The following is a 26220-nucleotide window of genomic DNA, read 5'->3' on the forward strand; positions in this document are numbered from 1 at the left end:
TTGATAAACTTATTAATTATATAGACACATGCAATTTAATATCTCAAAATGCAAATTTTTATTTTTAAATTTTACATATTTTTAAAAGTGACAATTATATAAATTTATTGAATTAACAAGACAAGAAGAAGAAAAAAAACGTCTCGTTTAATTTGAGTAAGCTTGCGTTTGTTTTAAATTTTTTATTACTATTTTATTTAAAAAAAACTCGATCTTCTTTCTTTCATTTTTTAATAATATATTCTTGTAGTTATGACCGTCGATTGATTTTCTATTTGACTTATTTTTAGTCTTAAGTTTGAATTTTGGGGCTTTTTTTAAAAATAATATTAATTAAAAATTATTTAATAAAATATTGTAAAAATGAGATGTTTGTAAAATAGTGCAATCCGTAGAAATTTATAACGGATTCTAAATTTTAAAAAAAATTAAAGAAAAAGCAGTTGTCACGGATTCCCTATTTGACAAAATAATAATTTTGTGCTTTTTGAAAATATTTCAAGGTTGTTATTTTTGCATGGTCGGAACACAACCGAAAATAAGAATTTCTTAACAGCCTTGAAGTATTTTGCGCAAAGAAGTCGAGGAAATGCAAAGAAGTCGGAGGAATTGCACAAATAATTCGGAGGAATTGCGCATAATTTAAATGATGGCACTCAAGGATTCCTAGAACCCGTGACTGCGTGTCACGGACTCAGAATCCATGACAGTCTGTCACGGATTCTACGCCTCTGTTTCTTTTATTTTTTAAAAAAAATTAAGAATCCTGTAAAATTTTCTACAGATTGCATTATTTTTACAAGACTCACACTTTTGCAATATTTTGCTAAATAGTTTTTAATTAATATTATTTTTTAAAAAAGCCTTTGAGTTTTGTGGGGTATGAGGATAGATTATGTGCCTTTTACTTTTTTTTCTTTCAAGTAAATTTTTGTTGTTTATTTTGACAATATCTATGAATTCACAAAAACTTACGTGAAACGGTCTTATAGGTCAATTGTGGAGGTATCAGGTCAAATGCCCATGCACTGAGCACATGTCAGAATCAAACGAACGCTATCAAATCACTGCTTGAGCTGGCACACCGGCCTCAATCAGGGATACTCGTATGATAACGTCGACAAAGCGCTATCAAATCTCAAATCTCAATCAATCATCGAGGCCACTAATGACTATGCTTTAAGGGCCACGTAATGCCAAACATAACATCGTTTTCACAAACCCCAGAATCAGATCCAATCATAAATAGGTATCTAAGGATCATAGCTCAACGTGTATGTCATGTATGCCACATCAACTCAACAAATAAGGCATATAGACATATATTCTCAATCAAATCAATAAAACATATATCATATGATACAGATACATGCTACATGTTATTTGGTCGCAACAATCTCAATTCTTCGTTCCAGTCGATGTAGCTTGAAGATATCAGTATAATAATCTATTTACATCAATATCATATTCATTTCAATCCATAACATCATTCAAAATCAACAATATAAGTTTCAAATATCTTTTGAAAATTCAAAAATTCATATCAAATCGAAATCATAACATAATTCAATTCTGACTTCGAAACTTAGTTTCTTGTCGGTTATTCTACCACATATATGAATCTTGACTTCAAATACATGCTATTCCAGTACTTTAATAATTAAAGATACTGAAAATAGAAGAAGCTTACCTCAAAAGAAAGAGCTCCACGAGAGGATTCCAAATATATAATTTGTTTCAAGTTTGGACAACGTTTCAAGGTAGATTCGAACGATAGAATTCAGTTTTCTTTCTTTTCTCTCAAAGCTTCAGCAAAGGAAATGAAGAAATCTGTACAAACACTCATCCTTATCATTCTTAAATCGTGCCGGAACTGGTGCAAGTGCGCGCCTTGTCATGTCCGCACGCACGGGCCTGCGCAGGTGCGCGTCTTGTTCTGTTCGAAACGCTATTTTAGGTTCCGCATTTGCATAAGTGGTCAACATGAAAGTGGTAGATCTGTGTCTTGGCTTTCATTGGCCACCAATCTCACTCAATTTGGATATCAGACGCGAGAGTCATGCTCATTCTCCCAAAATGTGTCAATGTAGGAACTGCAACGCACATGATACACTTCGGGATGATTTTGCACCTATTTCCAATTGAATTTGGACAAAACTCAAAACATGAAAGTTTAGTACTATGTATTAGCTTTCCAATGCAATTGGTCTCAATTCATTTGGACTACACTCAGATAATTATGCTAAAAACCGTAAAATGTGTCACTTTTCTATTGCGGTTCAACACGCCATTCAAGCACAAATCAATTTATAATACAATCTTTCATTATCATCACCTATTTTCTCACTTTCACTGTCAATTATATACTTCGTACAATTAATAGCATAACAATTTCATGAATTATCGATCATCAACATATGATTTACGATAATACGATACATGGTCCTTACAGATTCCCTATTTGACTTGTGTTGAGTCTTAAGTTTAAGTTTGGGTTTTTTTAAAAAAATTAATATTCATTCAAAAACTATTTAGTAAAATATTGTAAAAATGAGATGTTTGTAAAAATAGTGTGATCCATATAAATTTATAGCGGATTCTAAATCCGTGACAGTTTGCCACGGATTCTCAATTTGACTTGTGTTTAGTTTTGAGTTTGAATTTTGGAGCTTTTTTAAAAATTAATATTAATTTAAAAAAACTATTCAGTAAAATATTGTAAAAATGAGATATTTGTAAAAATAGTGCAATCCGTAGAAATTTATAGCGGATTCTAAATTTTGTTTTTAAAATATTTGAAGAAAAAGAGCCTGACAGCGGATTCTAGGGAATCCGTCACTCTTCATCTTTAAATTGCACGCATTTTCTCCTTTTCATCTGTCCAAAATGCTTCCTTTCTCCGATTCATTCTCGCAAAATGTTTCTTTCCTCCGGTTCATTTGCGTAAAATCCTTCTTTTCTCCTTCAGCCTTGTGTTAATATTATTTATTGATATTGTCATCCATTTCATTCGAAGATATGTTAAGAGGTAATGTTTAATTTCGTTGATAATATTATAATTATATATTAAGAAGTAATATTTTGTTTTGTGTAAATTTTTGTTAATGTTTGTCATTTATTTCAGATATTAACATCGTCCGTTGATTTTATTACAAATTCTGTATAACCACGTTTGAGAAGGTAATTTAAGCGATTTATTAATATTTTATTTGTATTATTTATATTGTATTAATGTATTTATAATTTTTTTCACTAGCATTATACAAATAAGTATAATTTTGTTAAATAGTATATTTTTAATATTAATCACATATAAATATAATAATGGGGATATTAAAAAAATAATAAATATAATTTTGTGCTTTTTGAAAATATTTCAAGGTTATTTTATTTGCGTAGTCGGAACACAACCGGAAACAAGAATTTCTTAACATCCTTCAAGTATTTTGCGCAAAGAAGTCGAGGAAATGGAAAGAAGTCGGAGGAATTGCGCACAATTTTAATGATGGTATTCACGGATTCCTAGAACCCGTGACTGCATGTCACAGATTCAGAATCCTTGACAGTCTGTCACAGATTCTACGCCTCTGTTTCCTTTATTTTTTTTAAAAAAAATTAAGAATCCTGTAAAATTATATATATATATATATATATATATATATATATATATATATATATATATTAATTCACAAAAACTTAAGTGAAACGGTCTTATAAATCAATTGTTCCATTTCATTTAAAAAATATAATTTTTATAATAAAAATATTGTATTCCACGTTAAGTATGAATCGGGCTAATACGTCTAATGGAAAAATATATGTGATATCTTCTCAAGTGATACATACTGTTAATTTTTCTCCTTCACTCGTAAATCACATGCAATGGAGGATAGCTTGGTTCGTTGTTTAATTGGCTTGAGAATGGGAAAGCCAAAGTAAATTTCATAAAAGTTGGGTTTTTGGGGTTTTAAAAGAATGGTAGAAAATGGATGGTTGTTATCCAAGTAAGTGCTTAATTATCTAAAATAAATTGATGTACATTATGTTATATATGTTGTGGAATTTTATTAATAATACCTGTTACAATTCCATCCAAAGAAAAAAGTTTATTCAAATTGAAGATAATATAAGAATATCTACAATCACTATGTCACGTGAAAGATTGAACGGATTTGCTATGTTATCAATTGAGAAAAAATATTTGAACATGTAGACTGTGAAAATTTTATCATATTTGTGCGGCCAAACTGCAGTACATTCATATTTAAGTGATTATTTAAACAAAATTGTAAAATTTATTTCATTATATTACACAAGTTTTGAATGTGTTGTTTGATCTTTTAATTATATTCTATTTTACACATGTATTGTTTTACAAAAAAGCGCATTAATAAAAAAATCACATTTTATCGTCTTATGAGTCCATTTTTCAATTTGTATCAAACCTATAAAATATCATATATGACCAACACGTCTAATATCAAACTTAAACCATAGTTAGAAGACTCCTAAACAACTAAGTAATATCTAATTTAACTGTCAATAACCATAGTCATATCGACATATCAACACCCAAATGAGTCATAAGCGCTAAAACAACTACCCCATCCACAATGGGTTTGCGCCTAGCTCTAGCACTGTGGTGCTGAGGCACTCATCGCGCTCGGCATCAGCACTGCAGCGCTACCAGCCCCGAAGATCGGGCGCTGCGGTGCTAGCCCCGCGGATCAAAAATCCCAAACAACATTTGAAACCAACCTCTACTCCACGTTCAACCAGCCCGGACCAGGATCGAACCAATCCTTCTTATCCCTCCTTAAGACCCTCCTGGATCGACCTAGCCGTGGTCCCTAGCCCCATCCACGTTGCCCTCAACCCTTCGCACAACCTAGTCGTCCCAAGCCCTAAATCGAGGAAACATGATCGCACCATCACAATAAGTTTTATATTTGAAATAACTTGATAAACTTATTAATTATATAGACACATGCAATTTAATATCTCAAAATGCAAATTTTTATTTTTAAATTTTACATATTTTTAAAAGTGACAATTATATAAATTTATTGAATTAACAAGACAAGAAGAAGAAAAAAAACGTCTCGTTTAATTTGAGTAAGCTTGCGTTTGTTTTAAATTTTTTATTACTATTTTATTTAAAAAAAACTCGATCTTCTTTCTTTCATTTTTTAATAATATATTCTTGTAGTTATGACCGTCGATTGATTTTCTATTTGACTTATTTTTAGTCTTAAGTTTGAATTTTGGGGCTTTTTTTAAAAATAATATTAATTAAAAATTATTTAATGAAATATTGTAAAAATGAGATGTTTGTAAAATAGTGCAATCCGTAGAAATTTATAGCGGATTCTAAATTTTAAAAAAAATTAAAGAAAAAGCAGTTGTCACGGATTCCCTATTTGACAAAATAATAATTTTGTGTTTTTTGAAAATATTTCAAGGTTGTTATTTTTGCATGGTCGGAACACAACCGAAAATAAGAATTTCTTAACAGCCTTGAAGTATTTTGCGCAAAGAAGGCGAGGAAATGCAAAGAAGTCGGAGGAATTGCACAAATAATTCGGAGGAATTGCGCATAATTTAAATGATGGCACTCAAGGATTCCTAGAACCCGTGACTGCGTGTCACGGACTCAGAATCCATGATAGTCTGTCACGGATTCTACGCCTCTGTTTCTTTTATTTTTTAAAAAAAATTAAGAATCCTGTAAAATTTTCTACAGATTGCATTATTTTTACAAGACTCACACTTTTGCAATATTTTGCTAAATAGTTTTTAATTAATATTATTTTTTAAAAAAGCCTTTGAGTTTTGTGGGGTATGAGGATAGATTATGTGCCTTTTACTTTTTTTCTTTCAAATAAATTTTTGTTGTTTATTTTGACAATATCTATGAATTCACAAAAACTTACGTGAAACGGTCTTATAGGTCAATTTTGGAGGTATCAGGTCAAATGCCCATCCACTGAGCACATGTCAGAATCAAACGAACGCTATCAAATCACTGCTTGAGCTGGCACACCGACCTCAATCAGGGATACTCGTATGATAACGTCGACAAAGCGCTATCAAATCTCAAATCTCAATCAATCATCGAGGCCACTAATGACTATGCTTTAAGGGCCACGTAATGCCAAACATAACATCGTTTTCACAAACCCCAGAATCAGATCCAATCATAAATAGGTATCTAAGGATCATAGCTCAACGTGTATGTCATGTATGCCACATCAACTCAACAAATTAGGCATATAGACATATATTCTCAATCAAATCAATAAAACATATATCATATGATACAGATACATGCTACATGTTATTTGGTCGCAACAATCTCAATTCTTCGTTCCAGTCGATGTAGCTTGAAGATATCAGTATAATAATCTATTTACATCAATATCATATTCATTTCAATCCATAACATCATTCAAAATCAACAATATAAGTTTCAAATATCTTTTGAAAATTCAAAAATTAATATCAAATCGAAATCATAACATAATTCAATTCTGACTTCGAAACTTAGTTTCTTGTCGGTTATTCTACCACATATATGAATCTTGACTTCAAATACATGCTATTCCAGTACTTTAATAATTAAAGATACTGAAACTAGAAGAAGCTTACCTCAAAAGAAAGAGCTCAACGAGAGGATTCCAAATATATAATTTGTTTCAAGTTTGGACAACGTTTCAAGGTAGATTCGAACGATAGAATTCAGTTTTCTTTCTTTTCTCTCAAAGCTTCAGCAAAGGAAATGAAGAAATCTGTACAAACACTCATCCTTATCATTCTTAAATCGTGCCGGAACTGGTGCAAGTGCGCGCCTTGTCATGTTCGCACGCACGGGCCTGCGCAGGTGCGCGTCTTGTTCTGTCCGAAACGCTATTTTAGGTTCCGCATTTGCATAAGTGGTCAACATGAAAGTGGTAGATCTGTGTCTTGGCTTTCATTGGCCACCAATCTCACTCAATTTGGATATCAGACGCGAGAGTCATGCTCATTCTCCCAAAATGTGTCAATGTAGAAACTGCAACGCACATGATACACTTCGGGATGATTTTGCACCTATTTCCAATTGAATTTGGACAAAACTCAAAACATGAAAGTTTTAGTACTATGTATTAGCTTTCCAATGCAATTGGTCTCAATTCATTTGGACTACACTCAGATAATTATGCTAAAAACCGTAAAATGTGTCACTTTTCTATTGCGGTTCAACACGCCATCCAAGCACAAATCAATTTATAATACAGTCTTTCATTATCATCACCTATTTTCTCACTTTCACTGTCAATTATGTACTTCGTACAATTAATAGCATAACAATTTCATGAATTATCGATCATCAACATATGATTTACGATAATACGATACATGGTCCTTACAGATTCCCTATTTGACTTGTGTTGAGTCTTAAGTTTAAGTTTGGGTTTTTTAAAAAAATTAATATTCATTCAAAAACTATTTAGTAAAATATTGTAAAAATGAGATGTTTGTAAAAATAGTGTGATCCATATAAATTTATAGCGGATTCTAAATCCGTGACAGTTTGCCACAGATTCTCAATTTGACTTGTGTTTAGTTTTGAGTTTGAATTTTGGAGCTTTTTTAAAAATTAATATTAATTTAAAAAAACTATTCAGTAAAATATTGTAAAAATGAGATATTTGTAAAAATAGTGCAATCCGTAGAAATTTATAGCGGATTCTAAATTTTGTTTTTAAAATATTTGAAGAAAAAGAGCCTGACACGGATTCTAGGGAATCCGTCACTCTTCATCTTTAAATTATTACACGGTGTAAACCATATTCTAAATTTTGTTTTTAAAATATTTCGATTGTGATGCGCGTATTACATGGAGGCCGAATTCGTGAGTGTTTGTTTTACCACCGCATGAGATATCTTGCATGCTTAAAGGTGATTTCTTGGAAGAGCCCGGGTCATTATTACATGGAGGCCGAATTCATGAGTGTTTGTTTTACCATCGCATGGGATATCTTGCATGCTTAATGGTGATATTTCTGGAAGAGCCCGGGTTATGGATGACCCGTGATATTAAATGGCAAGCCCGGATCATGGTAGGATGGTGAAAAAGTCTCATGAGTTGTAAAGCAAGTAAGTACCCGGGAAGTCATCTACCCGGACAATCAGAGGCCCGAGCTCTTGGACAACTTTCTGGCTGATGACTCACTACCCGGGAAGCCTCGATAGTAGTGCCGCACTCGAGTGCGAAAACATGTAAAATCTTATCTCGATAAGCATTCTTGGCAGAATTCTACTGATGTGACTTGATGAAAAAGGTATGGAGTCGTGACAGGAAGTCAACATCATTGGCCATAAGTGGTAGGTAGGCACGGAAAACAAAGTAATCATGAGATTTCCTCATTAAATAGCAGATATATATTTCATTTGAAGGATCCGAATATTTTTATTTTTATGCTCTTAGCATTCACGTATATTCACACATATACACAGCCATTTTCTCTTGCATCCTCCACCTGCTGACTTAAGCATCAGAGTGGTCAAGCCGAACACCTCTCCGGGGCCCATTCACGAGTTCATTTCCTTGTTTGTAGGTTACGTTTGAAGCTATATCCCTTGCTCATCTTCCCAAACAAACTCTTATCAGATACTGTGAATTGCATCGACCCTGCTCACCCAATGCACCCGGATCACATCACTTAAATTGGGCGTTTTAGCTGTATGATGATGTGGTCCTCTTGTGCGTTAGCTCGAGTATTGTTCATGTTATTATCGCATCGTTTATTGACTCGTGTCTATCCCGTTTACTTTGAGCTCAGTTACATGCATTGCATATTGCATCCATAAATATGTTTCATGTATAATTTTTGTTTATCTTCGTTGTTGTTTAACTGTTACATAATAGGTACCGACCACTTCCCTTCGGGGCTCACGTGACGGATTTATAGCACCATGGATGGCTATTTAGGTGCTTCTGATATACTTGGTAGAGGTTCAGCCAATGAGTTTTTACGCACTGATTATTCAAATTGTCTACTATACTCAAAAGTCGAGATTTGATCTTAACTACTGACACCAGTTGAGATCTCTTAAGCTCGGGAAAATAAAATTTTGTGGGATGTTTATTCTCCTCGTCTAAACAACTCCATCAAAGTGTTTATATAATACCACCCCTTCGGATTATCCATCCCTAGTCAGAGACATGATCTTATTTTTAAAAATCTTTAACTATATAGATTTTATGCAATGCAAATATGTTTACATATAAATCATATAGACTCCTCTTATCCCTTCCTAATAATTGTTTTTGTTGCGTTTCATTACGATTTGTCTGTTTTGTATACTTTCGACGTTGGGAGATGGGTATTGAACATTATAATTGACCGGTATATTTATCGTTTTGCATTTTTAGTTTTTTTTTATTGATCTATATATTTATCAATTTGCGATCATGGACTATCCCGATCTTGGGCTCTCTCGGAGGCCCAATCCAATCCTGTGTTCCTATTGGGACATTTTCTCTCACGTGCTTTCCACATGCACCATTGCTCATAGGACTCTACACACCAGATTGGTGGAGTGATACCTACCCAAGTCTCGAATCCATAATCTCCTAGCATAATTACATAGTTCAAAGAGACTTGGTATCAGTTGAAATTTTGAAAAGAAATTCTTCATTTGATAGAGAAATTTAGTCACATTCATCTCTCAATTATTTATATCATTTAGAAAGTCCAAAGATATATAAACCATAAATACATAAATAGTAGGTATATAGTCATACGGTCTCACGGATCTTTATCTATTAGACGGGTCAATTATGTCCATATTTACAATAATAAGTAATATTTTTGACATATAAAATAATATTTTTTATGGATAACTCAAATAAGATATCTCTATCACAAAATTGATCCGTAAGTCTGTCTCACAAAAGTCTTCATGATAAATAAATGTTTTTGGAAGTCTTGAAAAGATATAGGGTTAGTTGCGTAATCCTTTTAGGAATTTGAATGTTTAATTTAATGAAACGAATTTATGCAATGATAAGACTTGAAAGACAACCACATGTCAACGAAAAATTATATTTTCATTTGATTTTTGATGTATATGATATAGTTTTATCAAGTTTTATATTTATTTAATTTCATATATCGATTTAATACAAAGTATTATATTTTATATATATTATAACACCAAGCTATAATCTAATTCACTATTTTCAATTAAAAAGTGTCCTCTGCAAGCAATGTACAATCTACTAAATAAATAATTCAGATTTTTAAATTATTATAATTAGAGAAAAATATAGTAGTAATATTACTTTGATATAATTTAGATAGTAATATATTTTAAACAATCGATCAGTAAGAACATAACGTAAAAGATCCTCAAATAAATAAAGTTTTTGTAAGAATATTTAGTATATTTGTTTAATCGATGCATAATTGATGTAATTATGTAACTTAATTTTTTTTAAATTATATAACGTTTTTGTAAGATGGAAGATACTTGTTTTAATGATAATGATACATACAACTTAAATATTTTATATTTTATAGCAACTCAAACATTACTTTTCTAGTTGTATCTAATTTATATGAAATTTTTATTATTATAAACAATTGCAATTTAATTTATGTATATTTGTCCTTTTTTCTATTTTATTCATTTATTTTTCCAAATTTCAGTGTTATTTCGATATCTCTGTTTATTCCCCTTCCAATTTTGACTATGTCTCCAACACAGCGTTGATGTGGTACTGACATAGCGTTGACATAACACTTACACGTGCAATGACATGTTAATAACCCGATGAAAAATGCCAAAACTTACCAAAAATTAAAAGATCCGGCACTAAGTCACGATTCCAACAACATAAACGATCAAAATTGTAAAAAGTCACATATGAGACGGTCTCACATATCTATATTTGTAAGAAAGGTTGACTTGGCCTATATTTACAAAGAAAAATACTATTTTTTGACATAAAAAGTAATAATGGGATAAAAAAAGATCAACAATCTAAATAATGATTATTTTACTTAAATTATCAACACCTCCATGTAATAATTTAAAACATGGTTTACACCGTTTTTAATTTATTTTACTTAAATAATTTTGTATAATGTTTTATATTTGAAATAACTTGATAAACTTATTAATTATATAGACACATGCAATTTAATATCTCAAATTGCAAATTTTTATTTTTAAAAACATATTAATTATATAGACATATACAATTTAATATCTCAAAATGAAAATGAGATGTTTGTAAAAATAGTGCGATCCATAGAAATTTATAGCGGATTCCCAATTTGACTTCTGTTTAGTCTTGAGTTTGAATTTTGAGGCTTTTTTAAAAATTATTATTAATTAAATAAAAACTATTTAGTAAAATATTGTAAAAATGAGATATTTGTAAAAATAGTGCAATCCGTAGAAAATTTATAGCGGATTCTAAATTTAAAAAAAAAAATTGAAGAAAAAGAGCCTATCACGGATTCCAGGGAATCCGTCACTCTTCCTCTTTAAATTGGGCGCATTTTCTCCGTTTCATCTGTCCAAAATGCTTCCTTTCTCCGATTCATTCTCGCAAAATGTTTCTTTCCTCCGATTCATTTGCGTAAAATCCTTCTTTTCTCTTTCAGCCTTGCATTAATATTATTTGTTGATTTTGTCATCCATTTCATTCGAAGAGGTGTTAAGAGGTAATGTTTAATTTCGTCGATAATATTGTAATTATATATGAAGAAGTAATATTTTGTTTTCTGTAAATTTCTGTTAATGTTTGTCATTTATTTCAGATATTAACATCGTCCATTGATTTTATTATAAATTCCGTATAACCACGTTTGAGAAGGTTATTTAAGCGATTTATTAATATTTTGTTTGTATTATTTATATTGTATTAATGTATTTATAATTTTGTTCACTAACATTATACGAATAATATAATTTTATTAAATAGTATATTTTTAATATTAATCACATATAAATATAATAATGGGGATATTTAAAAAATAATAAATATAATTTTGTGCTTTTTGAAACTATTTCAAGGTTATTATTTTTGCGTAGTCGGAACACAATCGGAAACAAGAATTTCTTAACAGCCGTCAAGTATTTTGCACAAAAAAGTCGGAGGAATTGCACAAAGAAGACGGAGGAATTGCGAACAATTTAAATTATGGTAGTCACGGATTCCTAGAACCCTGACTGCATGTCACGGATTCAGAACCCATGACAATCTGTCATGGATTCCACGCCAAAAAAATTAAGAATCATGTAAAAGTTTCTACATATTGCATTATTTTTACCAGACTCACACTTTTGCAATATTTTGCTAAATAGTTTTTAAATTGAAGATAATATAAGAATGTCTCCAATCAACTATGCCACGTGAAAGATTGAACAGATTTGCTATGTTATCGATTGAGAAAAAATATTTGAACATGTTGAGTATGAAAGTTTTGTCAAAATTTGTGCAGCCAAACTGCAGTACATGTAATATTTAAGTGATTATTTAAACAAAATTGTAAAATTTATTTCATTACATTACACTGGTTTTGAATGTGTTATATTATTTGATTGTTTGATCTTTTAATTATATTCTCTTTTACACATGTATTGTTTTACAAATGAGCGCATTAATAAAAAAAATCACATTTTATCGTCTTATGAGTCCATTTTTTCAATTTGTATCAAACCTATAAAATATCATATATGACCAACTCAAAATTAGTTCCTTGTTCAAGGGTGGCAGTCACTAGGAGATGTCAGCAACATGATTGGCTTCAGGTTTAAATGAAAAACTTTTGACTCGGAGTTTGTTGCATAACATTTTGAATTTCAGTGTTCCTTGTTCAAGGGTGGCAGTCACTAGGAGATGTCAGCAACATGATTGGCTTCAGGTTTAAATGACAAACTTTTGACTCGGAGTTTGTTGCATAACATTTTGAATTTCAGTGTAATATAAACAATGATTTGCATAACATTTTAAATTTCAGTGTAATATAAACAATGATTTACAGAATAGTCTAATTTTATAAATAACTATGATAATCAACATAACATGCCTTCATAACTATGGACAAGGTAGAATGAAAAGCATCAAATGTCCATCCCCGACTTGCCACCATCGTTTAAAAATATGACGGTTGAAATGACTCGTGCTACTAAAATACTGCTAGGAAAAAAAATTTCAAGCTAATTTTGAAAATGCTCATACACATGCATGCGAATGAAAACAGTCCACCATGCGTATTAAAAAGTTATTCAATTACTGGATAAAAATAACTGCAGTTAAATAAATATTAAATATCATCAAATTCATACACTACTGTTTGAGAAGAACTCAAACGCATCAATCAAAGCATGTCGTATCATCAACATATAAAAAGATATAAAATGCATTAAAAAAAACAATTTTCATCCATGACCCCATAAACATATAGTGCGGAAATATGAAAGTCCTCGGGCCATCGTGCGCACTCCTAGCTCCACCTACTCAGTGTTTCTATGCCTCAAGTCTCAAACTCATCGTGCTCACCTGCATTATTCACACCTAGTGAGTCTAAAGACTCAACACACCTGAATCGTTATAACAAGTACATATACATAACACGCAACAATGAAAAGTACTGTAATTAAAATACATTTCATGATCTTAAAAGTATGAACTTAAACATAGCATGTCCAAAAACTTCTCCATACCATATCTCATCATATCAACATATTGTTTGGGCTAAAAATAATTTAATTACAAGCCCAAGTCAATTCTGAAGCCCAATTAAATAAGCCCATAAAAGAATAATTCTTAATCGATTAAAAAATGAGCACTGAGCGCGGAAGAGAAAAAGAACGTGGGAGGATAGTTAGAAATCGTGGCATTAGGGGAGCAGATAGTGGAGATCATGGGGGAGTGGAGAAAGAGGACGCAGCGGCCAGGAAGAAAAAGGAATCGGCTAACACAACGACAGGAGAACTCAACAACACAACTCTACACAGACAAAATCTGCAAATACTCTCTGCAAAATTCAATCTTTCATTGCACTAGTTTTCAAGTATTTCCAGTACATTTCTAGCGTCTTCTAGTTCTAGATTTCAGCAATTATTTGTGTTATATTTCCATATTTTGTAAATTCCTACTGTTTGTTGAAAATATAAATGATGTCAGGAGTTTATTCCCCAAATTCCAGTAGTTTTCTTTATTTTGGCGTCGTAGTCATTTTAGGAGATTAGAACCGACGGTCGAATTTAGTATCCATAATCGTCAAGTTTTTAGAAGTTAGATTTTCGTTGTTTTTACGCAAATTGGTGCACTTCGCACCTGGCACGCCCGCAACACCAAATATTGTGCAAACATATTTTTGGCACGCCCGGTGGGACCATCACTATGCCGCCAAGAAGGAAAGAAAACGTCAATCAAAGAGACGGGAAGTTTCTACCAAGCCAGGAAGAGACTCATGCTCCACAGATAGAACAATCGGCTTCTGAAGAGCCGACCAGGGAGTTGGATTTGCATCCAAGTCATGTTCCAGAGGTATATGCTCATATTTCAAATCATTTGGTTGAAACGTTGGCTGCGATAAAATTTGAAGAAATATCAGAAGCACTGTCCAAAGCTGTGTCTGATTGCTTGAAGACAGTATTGGGTAAACCGAACCAATCAACCAACAAAGAGCAAAATACCATTGTTAAAGAGGCTGATCAGGGGAGTAATCAATTCACTGAACTCGACCAGGGAGCAGGACACTCAATGGCTGGCGATCCTCGCCGCCCAGAGTTGGCACTCCCAAACCAACGGGAAGGAAGTTACACACTATCACATAAAAAGGAGAAAACTTTAGGTGGAAGAGTTCGGCCATATCCACGTACAGATGGAGCAGGGAGTTTGAAACAACCTGTCAACCAAGTCCATGCGATTACTAATCCTTTGTATCAACCAGGAATGGATGATGATATACCACACTTGGGTTATCATGGAGTTGATGGAAGTTTCCAAGGATGTAATGTTGGTTACAGTACAGAGGCTCAGACTCGGGGGGCAAACTATTATCACCATCTGCTCCCCAACAAAAACGCAACAATGATCGATCTTGATATGGTGAGAGAAACTGTGCAAGAAATGTATGGGCCGGCTTTGAGACAAATTGGCCGCCTAGAATTTCACAAGCCATACCCCAACCACATAGATATCAACAATCCATTTCCCAGATGTTACAAAGTACCAGATTTCAGCTTATTTTCTGGAGAAGATAGTCAATCTAGCCTTGAGCACATTGCTAGGTTCACTATAAGGTGTGGGGAGCTGGCAAACTTGGAAAACTTTATTACTTTGAAGTTGAGATTGTTCCCAAATACCTTTACTGGCACGGCATTTTCGGGGTATGCCGCACTTCCTCGAAACTCAATCTTAAGTTGGAAAGATATGGAGAAGCAATTCCTTACTCAGTTTTACCGAACTGAGCCTGAGGCGTGCATCGCTGATTTGTCAAAGATATCTCAGAAAAAAGGAGAAACAGCTGATATGTTCATTGATAGGTTCAAGAAAGCAAAGAACAAGTGCAAGGTGTTTCTGCCAGAGACTGAGTTTGTCAAAATAGTACAAAAGAGGCTAGACTTTGAGCATAAGAAGAAGTTTCAGGATATGGAATTCAGAGATTTCTTTGAACTTGCAGCAAAGGTTGGGGAGTACGAGGAACTATTGACAGATGAGTCGTCTAACAAGAAAACAACAATGGAATCTTATTACCAGGAGGTGGAAGATGTTTTGGCAGAAATTCGATCAGCTGGTTCATGCACGGTTCCCCTGCTAAAAATGAAGCTGACAGAAACTGAAAAGAAGAATAGCTCCCAACCTCCCAAGGACATGCAGTACACATTCAATATTTCCAAAACAGATGACATATTTGATTTTCTGGTTAAAGAAAAGTTCATCGCTTTTTCACCTGATCATCGGATGCCTACTAAGGATGAGCTGAAAAGTCGAGAATACTGTAAGTATCACAACTCATACAATCATTCCACTAAATTGTGTTGGGCTTTCAAGAATGTTCTGCAGGAAAGAATCAACAAAGGAATATTGAAATTCCCTAACAAGCAAGAGTACATGGCAGTGGACAATGACCCATTTCCTCCTGCGGCATCGGTAAACGTGAACGTCACAAATTTGAGAAATTTGTTGAATGACAAGAGAAGAAGCCGATTCTTTGCAATGAAAGACCGAATAATTAAGAAATGTTGGATTCCGAAAGGTCAACTATTTGAGGCCGCTGTAAGGTATAGTACTAATCAACTAAGAACATTTCAGCAGCGTTTTCCCAGAAGTGTTGGTGAATCTGCGGCCTCTAGGCCGAAGAACCAATATTTATTCAAGAGACCAGTGCTTGAGAATCAATTGTTTAGAGGGGAGTCGTCTCGCAATCAGCACCAGAGATACTCGAACAGGAGGAACGTGAACAGAGTTGAACCACGAAAGATAGAAATCAGGAAGAAGTCACTTTATCATGATAAAAGTCAGCGTGTGAATGAAGCTCCGGTGAGAAAGACTGTAGAGGTCAGGGAAGCTCGACCCAGATTTGTACATCCAGCCAAAAAAGAATTCACCCACGAATGGAGAGTGGCCCAACACAGAAAATTCCCTAGGCCACCAACTCGAACCCAGAAAAGAAGGCTGTTGAGGGAAAAAGCGGCTGCAAAAAAGGAAGAACTTTCTAAGGTAGACAATAAACCCATACATGATATGCCAGTCATCGAATCACAAGCGGGAAGTAGGTCAAACTTTGGTAGGTCCGCCACTGAAGATAAGTGGGTCGACGAAGACGATGATTTACCGAGTGATTATGAGAATCAAGAAAGGAAAACATTCAGTTTCTGTATAGGGAAGTTCCACATATCAGTGGACTGTGCCACAGGATTGACGATACTACCAGAAAGGTTCAAACTTGTCGAGGAAGAATGCGGGGAGTCAGTGTCTGAAGTAGCTGTTGAAGAGATGAAGGTTTGCAACAAACTCCCCGAAAGAGGTTCAGGAGTTATTATCAGAGAAGATCACCCTAACAAGCCTAAGCATGTGATTTTGGAAAAGACAACAGCCGATATGACTAATGACATAAGGTCTTTATACATCAAGGCTCATGTGAATGGCAAGCCAGTGTCCAAAGTGTTAATCGACAATGGCTCGGTAGTGAATGTCTTGCCAGTGAGGATGTTTAAAAATTTGGGCAAAAATGAAGAGGACCTAATCTCCACAGAAGTTTCCGTTGCTGCGTTTACGGAAAAAACCACCAAGAACATTGAGTTTTTCCCAGCTGATGTTGTTGTGGGGAGTATATCGTCTATTTGCGCATTTTTTGTTGTGAACTCATCTGCCAACTTCCAAGCTTTGTTAGGCAGATATTGGATCCATGCAAATCAGTGCATCACATCCTCAATGCACCGGTTCTTTTTATTTTGGAAAGGAGATTACGTGGAGATTGTGGAAGCCGATGCACAGCCTTTCCAAGCTCATGCCAACACAGTGGAGGCCAGATACTATAACGGGGATTTCGGGCCCATAAAAGTCTGTGGCAAGGATAGAAAAAAGAGTCTAGTTTACATGCAGTCCCTAACCCCAAGTTCAGTGTTGAACCAGATACTTAAACCTACTGTCTTCGGGCCATATAGGCCGATGATTCAGCCGACGATCGAGGAGATCGATGATTGAATACAACCAAATGGAGAAAGAGGTGGCTGCAGCCTTCGTGTGGAAAGTCTACATGCAGCAGGTTTCGGATAGAGTATGCGATGAGGAACAATGGAATATCCATGGGACGGAAGTGGTTTATGAAGATGAGTTCGAAGAGGAGCATGAAAAAGATGAGATTCAAGTTGACGAGTTATTAATGGCGCCATCTCAACTGGAAGATGGCCAACATGAGGTACAAGACCCGTTAGAAGAACCAGAGGAGCTGAGAATCCAAGCGTACATTGCTATAATGTTACAGAAATATAAAGTAGCGAGAATCTACAACAAAAGAGTTAACAAGAAAAGCTTCCATAAGGGGGAAGTAGTGTGGAAGGCTATACTGCTTTTAGGAACAAAAGATAGGAAGCTGGGCAAGTGGTCTCCCAATTGGGAGGGACCATTCAAAGTACATAAGGTGTTGGACGGAAACGCATATTGGCTATCAAGTCTAGATGACCAATCACACAAAAGATGCATAAATGGCAAGTATCTCAAGCCTTATTTTCCAAGTATGAGGGAAGAAGTAAGAAAAGCTTGCCAGTAAAGCAATCACGAAGGCTAATCTTGATTGGGGAGTTGGCATTCTTCAGTGGGGTTGGCATTCTTCAGTGGGGAGTTGGCCTTCGGGGCCACTTTTGTATATATTAAGTTCCTGATTTCAAGGTGTCATGTGACGTAGGCCCTAGGGCCACTGAAATAAACATATTTTGTTTATGATTCAACAATAAAATTGATCGGGGAGAGTGGGACAATAAGCCACCTTCATTCATTATGTTGAAGGTCCATTATTTCACTAGGGAGTCGGCCTTATGGCCACTTATTTCCAATGTTTTTATTGTACCAAAAATCATGGTGGAATAGACCATACTGCCATTATAATTGGTTGTTTGCATGTGCAGTGACAGATTCATAATGTAGGCCTTGAGGCCACTTAGAATATGGGAGGAAAGGAACACAACGAGCGGGGAGTTGGGATCACCGAACGGAATAATGAGTAATAAAAGAAGAACTGAAGAGGACAAAGGCAATATGTAAACCCCAAGAGGACCCAGAAATTGACTTTGGAAGAAAAGTAGGCTGACCAGCCATTTTTGTATGTTCTAGCTTCATGTTCATGTTGTAAGATTTTATTTGAAGTAGGCCTTAGGGCCACTAATGTAAATATTTGTTGGTTATGATTCAAAAATGAAAACGATCGATTAAAGTTGGCCAGTAGGCCACTTTTATCATATTGGATCCATTGTGTTTCGATAATCAATGAAGGGAGAGAATAATCTCGAGTGGGGAGTTTTAAGCCAACATATGATTTTGATTGAAGCTATTGAAATGAGTTGGGTTATGTGGATTAAGAACGAATAGAAACTCCTTCCCAACATCCAATACACAACACCCCATACAAATCCACCTTCATTCCACATCCATTACCCAACAACCACAACACCAAACCAGCAGTCAACAAATCAAAAGCGGAGTCACCGCATGCAAGAACAATAAGTAAACGTGTATGCGGGAAAGGGGTCCGACTGAAGTGCAAATGCATATACGTGTATGCGGGAAAGGGGTCCGACTGAAGTGCAAATGCATATACGTGTATGCGGGAAAGGGATCCGACTGAAGTGCAATGCATAAGGTAAAGGACAAGGGAGTTGTCTGGAGTGGATGCAGCAGGTAAGAGCACATAAGATCATATAAGAGTTAAAAGGTACCTGTGTTTCAAAAAGCTCCAAATGACACCAAAGCTTATGTGTGGAATGCACTGGAGAACCGAGGCCAATCAATGGCCAACCCTCAGTCAGTGTTACCTGCCATCAATGAACTTACCAACACCAACATATCGAAGCAGGAAACAAACGTGATAATGATGATACACACAAAGATATGAAATCGGGGAACATTCAACTAACAGAGCAAGACAACAGAAAAATAGATAGCCATGAAGAAATGAAAGTTTTTACCGATCTTCGGCAATAACCACTGACCTTGGAGAAGTTTTGGACCTAATTGGTGGTTGGCTGGAAATCAACACACCTACAGCAAAGATAAGGACATATCAGACTCCCCTGTCAGACACAAATGTAGATGCGAGAAGGCCATATGATGGCTTATGAAGCTCGCATACATTGCTTCCACGAGGTAAATGCATCAAAATAGTCAATGTCATATCTAATTCAGTGGGTGCAACAGATGAAGCCAAAGGAGTGGTCAAGACCGAGACAGATGCATGTAATAAGTCCATGCAATAGCCATCGCACTACTACCATGATGCAAAGGCTAATAGATGGCCAAACAATGTCAAGTTGCCCAACTCCTCGCAAGAGTTCGAGATAAACAAATGAGGAAGGACAGTGGCATGTAAACATCTACAAGGATCCAATATGGAAATAACATAGAATAACATGACAATGATCACTGCCATGGCAAAACCGATCGTCAAACCCTTAAATTTCTCCAGGGAAATTGAAGCGCCTCAAGGTTAATCATACAAAGCAGAAAGAAGGAACGTGAGCTTGGAATCACAATTGATATCGCTCTATGGAAGTTTGATACCACCAAGTATTATTGCACTGTCATCGATGCTCCTGGACACTGTGACTTTATCAAGAATATGATTACTGGTACTTCCCAGGCTGATTGCGATGTTCTCATTATTGACTCTACCACTGGTGGTTTCGAAGCTGGCATCTCGAAGGATGGTCAGATCCGTGAGCATGCATTGCTTGCCTTCACTCTCGGGATCAAGCAAATGATTTGTTGCTGCAACAAAATGGATGCCACCACACCAAAATACTCAAAAGTCAAATACGATGAAATCGTGAAGGAGGTGTCTTCCTACCTCAAGAAAGTTGGCTACAATCCTTACAAGATTCCATTCGTCCCAATTTTTTGTTTTGGGGGAGATAGCATGATTGAGAAGTCGACCAACCTCGATTGGTACAAGGGCCCAACCCTCATTGAGGCACTAGTTCCTCGTGTACACCACAAAAGCGAAGGAAATAAAATTGCAATTCAATCAGGACGACTAACATCGTTCAACATTCAAAGAGCCGGGAAACATTGAATAGAGTTCAAGAAACGAGGAAGTATCCATGGTCGTCGTTGAATACTGACCCGAGCGGAGGAGAACTGACTGAAACCCGAGTGGACGCCCATGGACGACTTAGAGGCGCCGGAGAAGAACCTCGAACCAATGATAGACCCTCGGCAACCACAGCAGGGCCGGCGAACGCGATGGGCGGCGAGATGGAAGCGACGGCCGAGACAGAGAACGCGCCCGCAGTGCTTGGTTCAGAAGGGCGCACCGGAGAAGAATCTCGAGCCATCGGTAAATCTCTAGGCAGCGACGGGCGTAGGTGGCGGAGAACGAGCGGAAGAAATTTCAGAGCAGCGGGGAGCGAAGGGCAAAGCGGCGAGATGAAGAAGACGAGTAGCAGGCGCGAATTGGATGGGGGAGGGAATTCAAAAGACGATTAGAAAATTCAAAGCCCAGGGAAAATAAGTTTGAGTGCTCGGCCCATTGGTGGAAGCCCAATTCATAAAACATTTGTGGGATACTAGCTATGGAGGAATTGAAAATTGGTTTACATACAAGCATTTTGGCCCACGGGCCAATGCTTGCGGGGGGCAATTGTTTGGGCTAAAAATAATTTAATTACAAGCCCAAGTCAATTCTGAAGCCCAATTAAATAAGCCCATAAAAGAATAATTCTTAATCGATTAAAAAATGAGCACTGAGCGCGGAAGAGAAAAAGAACGTGGGAGGATAGTTAGAAATCGTGGCATTAGGGGAGCAGATAGTGGAGATCATGGGGGAGTGGAGAAAGAGGACGCAGCGGCCAGGAAGAAAAAGGAATCGGCTAACACAACGACAGGAGAACTCAACAACACAACTCTACACAGACAAAATCTGCAAATACTCTCTGCAAAATTCAATCTTTCATTGCACTAGTTTTCAAGTATTTCCAGTACATTTCTAGCGTCTTCTAGTTCTAGATTTCAGCAATTATTTGTGTTATATTTCCATATTTTGTAAATTCCTACTGTTTGTTGAAAATATAAATGATGTCAGGAGTTTATTCCCCAAATTCCAGTAGTTTTCTTTATTTTGGCGTCGTAGTCATTTTAGGAGATTAGAACCGACGGTCGAATTTAGTATCCATAATCGTCAAGTTTTTAGAAGTTAGATTTTCGTTGTTTTTACGCAAATTGGTGCACTTCGCACCTGGCACGCCCGCAACACCAAATATTGTGCAAACACATATATGTGTTCATTTTCTTAATTTGAATTCAAATCATTAGTTGTGACTTTGTATCAGCTCTAGTCGATGGATCCACCTAAGTATAATCGCGGAATCCGGCGGTGGGGACATCAGATACAATATTACCCATCCACTGAGCCTTGGCCTTACATATTCGTGTTTGTATTCATGTTCGTGTTCGTGTTCGTGTTAGTCACAAACAACTCTCATCCTTCAAAAACATGTCATTGTATTCATCACTTATAAAATCATCCATATACGTAAATTTCCTTGAAATCAAGCATGCAACGTATTTTCTGTATCTTCATAAAAATTCATGCTCGTAATAACATATACATTTTTAAAACATCTCAAAACACATTCATAACCATTTCCTAGACGTAAACTCGAGCCCATGCATTAATTTCTATAATTTGTTTTAAAAAATTTGGATCGAAAACCCGGTTTTAACCCGAACTCAATCAAACTTAAACCATAGTTAGAAGACTCCTAATTAACTAATTATGATCTAATTTAACTGTCAATAACCTCAGTCATATTGACATATAAAAACCCAAACGACTCACAAGCGCTAAAACAACTACCCCATCCACACTGGGTTTGCGCTATTCACATTAATCATAAACAACCATAGTTAGAAGACTCCTACTTGTATGATTCATAGTCGCTTGAAAAGGTATTCAGATATAAACGAATGTGTAGCCTCTGAATCTAGCAATGCGTGCGTGGCTACACCTGAAACATATAATTTCCCTGTGACAAAACATACCATCAAATCTAATCGTGTTGAAGCTTAAGAAATTTCTTATCGTCAATTAACCCAAAATCCTCAAAATTCAACGAATTAACCCAATTATTCTTCAAAATCTTGAAATTAATCCCTAGAAAATAAAAATTGCCAACTAGCCCTTTAAAGTTTCGAAAATTACACTTTGGCCCCCAACTTTTCAAAATATGCAAAGTGACTCCATCAAAATTATCGGTTAATGCAATTGGTTCCTAAAATTCTCCAATTAAACAAGTACATTCTTAGTCTCGACTAGGTAGAGCATGTGTCATATTCTTCTAAGTTATCAATCCCAATAATTAATTCATCATACAAGCATAAAATCTCATGCAATCATGCGATAAATTAAAATCTTAAACAAAAGGGTTACCAGTAATCAGTATCGAATCCGGATCTGTATTAGCTTCCTCGGCGTGCATCACATAATCTCTAGTGGGGCACGTGTTCTTGAGGCAGTTTGCTTCTTTGTGACCCTCCTGTCCGCAAACGAAGCACATGTAGGTCCCCCACAAACACTTGTCGACATGAAACTTGTTGCACTGCAGGCATGGTTGTCTGTCATTTGGCTTAGGTGCCCCTGGTGCCTGAGGAGGTCTCTGTTGCTGGGGCCTCCTAACCTCTCCCTGGGACTTTTGCTGCCCCTACCTCGGTGGCCCTGAGTATTGTTTCTTATGCGGCTGGGAGCTGGACTGAATCTAATGTCGGTTCCTCTGCATCTCAAAGTCTATGTCCATCAGCGCCTGCTCGGTCTGAAAAGCGCAGGCGGGGGCCTCATCATTACCTGTCAGCCTCATCAGCATGACGTCCCAGCGAACGGTGTGTCTCAGTCCGTCCAAGAAATGTCTCAGCTTCTTGGCAGCATATCTAGCTATCATAGGCACAAAATGGCAGCCCTTGTCGAACTTGCGGATAAACTCCACCACAGATGAGTCCCTCTGACGGAGACTCATAAACTCCCTTGTCAGGTGGCCCCTGACGGCAGCTGGAAAGTATTTCCCATAGAACAACTCCTTGAACATGTCCCGGGTGAGGGTAGCCAAGTCCACTGCATGTGTGGTCCCCTCCCACCAAAGGGATGCATAATCTCTCAACATATAGATGGATCACCTTGCCTTGTCTCCATATCTAATCTAAAGGTACTCGAAATGCAGCTCCAGTGATCGAATACATCCCTCTACCAAGAATGGATCAGTAGTGCCCCTGAATTCCTTCAGGTTAAGTCGCCTGAACTGCTCATATACATACACCTGAGGCCTGGGAGCCTACTGTATCTGCTCCAAGAGTCTAGCCATACCTCTAGAACTCGGATAGCTGCATCAATAGGTGGTGGTGGAGGGCATATGCTGCCTCCAGGAATATCATCCTGACGGTTGGTTGCAGGGGCACGTATGGGAGGCATATCTTATTACAGTCTAATTTATAAATGTAACCCATCATGCAATTAATTTAGTTTTTCAAAATAATAAGTCTTTAGATCATAAAAACAGTTAAACATGCACTGAAAATCCTCGCAAATCGTAAATCATGAAGGCATTGCAGGTGACAGCAGTAAATAATTTAAAACATAAAAGCTTACATACTTGAGGCTTGAAGACTGAGCGGCAGAAGCTGGCGGTGGCACAACCCTATACAGGACCCTTGCTCTGATACCAACTGAAACATCTGTTTATTTAAAATGCGGAAAAAAAAATTTAGAAGGCTCACATTAGAAAATCTCATTCAAATATTTTGCATGCATGCACTCCACTAAAAAATATATCAATTAAAAATAATCGTAAATATTTGACAGTAAAACTAAAGCAATTTAAAATGACCAAGCTCATCCAACAAAATATGCTTAAACACTAACGAGTAAAAATTCAAAAAATCAACAGCGTGTGTATAAAAATGTTCATGCCCTCTCAAAACTCATAAAAACATCATTTGCAGAAGAAATGTGGTCCTCGGGCCGTGCATGCACATCCAGTCTTACCGACTCAGAGTTTGGCACCTCCAGTCCCCTCATAAACATGCTCACCTGGATCACACATGCCTAGTGATTCTAAAGACTCAATACACATGTACCAGAAATAACAATTACGTATACATAGCACACAGTAGTGAAAATATACTGTAATCAACATACTTTTCATGCATTTAAAAAGCGTTCCATATGAAATCATTACATTTCAAAACAACTCATCATTATCATCGTTTACCATTATACACCATTTCCTTTGGTGAATTCAGTTCATTAGTTGTGACTGTCGTACATCATTCATCATTTACGATTGATCCATCACACATAGAACCGCGGTACCCGGCGGCTGTCCGACATCAGTGACAGTGTTACCCATCCACTGTGCCTAGGCCTCATCATCATCATTTATATATACGTCTTAAGCATTTACATATACTTCGATAGACATAACCAATTCTCATCCTTCAAAATATCATCATTTTCATCACTTATCAAAATCATGCACATGCGTAACTTTTCTTAAAACCAAGCATGCAACGTATATTCATAAATTCATAAAAATCACGATCATGCTGCATAAATATTTAAAAAATGATAAATTGTGCTCAGGGCGCTGCTAGGAAAAAAATCTCGACTCGTGTGCAGAATGATCATTCTGCCCCTGGAAACCCAAAATAACCATTTTACCCTTGAACCTCTATTTCAACCCGAAGCTTACCAAACTCCTTAAATCATCCCAATTTTTTTTAAAAAAAAGTGTTTCTTAGACGTAAACTAGAGTTTGTTCAAAAACTTAAACGATTCATTTTAAAACTTGGACCGGGGTCTCGGTTTCAATCAGAATCAACCCGAATCTTAACCAAATTTTTTCCAACTCAAGTCATATCTTAAATCTACTCGACCAGCCCCTAAAACCTCAATTCAGACCTCGCAAGTCCCCCAAACCCTTGCTGAAAGTTGCTGGAAAATCTACAAGTCTACCACTCGAATCCCTAAACACACAACTTCCCATATTTTCGATCCTAGCCTTTACCTAACGGGACGAGCCCCTAACCAACCTCACTTAGACCACCCTAGGCTCTCTATGGACCTGCTGAACCCACGGCTACACTCCCATGCAAGCCGTAACTCACCCACGATCGCTAATCCCCAAGAGAACTCAACCCGCAGCCAACCCTCCTAGACCACAATCGATCGGCTTTAGGGGTGGCTCCAGCAGCGTTTGCGCCCTCCTCAACCGTGTCTCAGGCCCATCATGGTCTGATCTAAACCTTCGATTGGCCCTTGCACCGCTGGCTCCACTCCCTTCACTCGATCTCCCTAAAACTGAACCAAGAACAACCCTACCCTTACGGATTCAAGCGTACAGCACCACAAATCAACTCCAGCCTATTGACATGTTACCTCTCGACCTTAACACATCCTCGACATCACAAATCAACATCCCCCTTGCAAAAAATCATGAAATCATGAGTAC

At 36.3% G+C, this 26220-nt stretch overlaps 1 protein-coding gene across 1 annotated transcript; it reads left to right on the forward strand.

Moving 5' to 3' along the window:
* The first annotated feature begins 20018 nt into the window (after nt 1–20018).
* LOC140827462 (elongation factor 1-alpha-like) lies at nt 20019–20813 on the forward strand. Its single transcript, XM_073190138.1, has 2 exons — nt 20019–20092; nt 20204–20813. The coding sequence occupies exons 1-2, from the start codon at nt 20019–20021 to the stop codon at nt 20796–20798; spliced, it is 669 nt and encodes a 222-aa protein (XP_073046239.1). The 3' UTR covers nt 20799–20813.
* Nucleotides 20814–26220: the final 5407 nt, after the last annotated feature.

Source organism: Primulina eburnea, chromosome 3 (genome assembly GCF_022965805.1).
Source record: "Primulina eburnea isolate SZY01 chromosome 3, ASM2296580v1, whole genome shotgun sequence".
NCBI classification, from domain to species: Eukaryota; Viridiplantae; Streptophyta; class Magnoliopsida; order Lamiales; family Gesneriaceae; genus Primulina; species Primulina eburnea.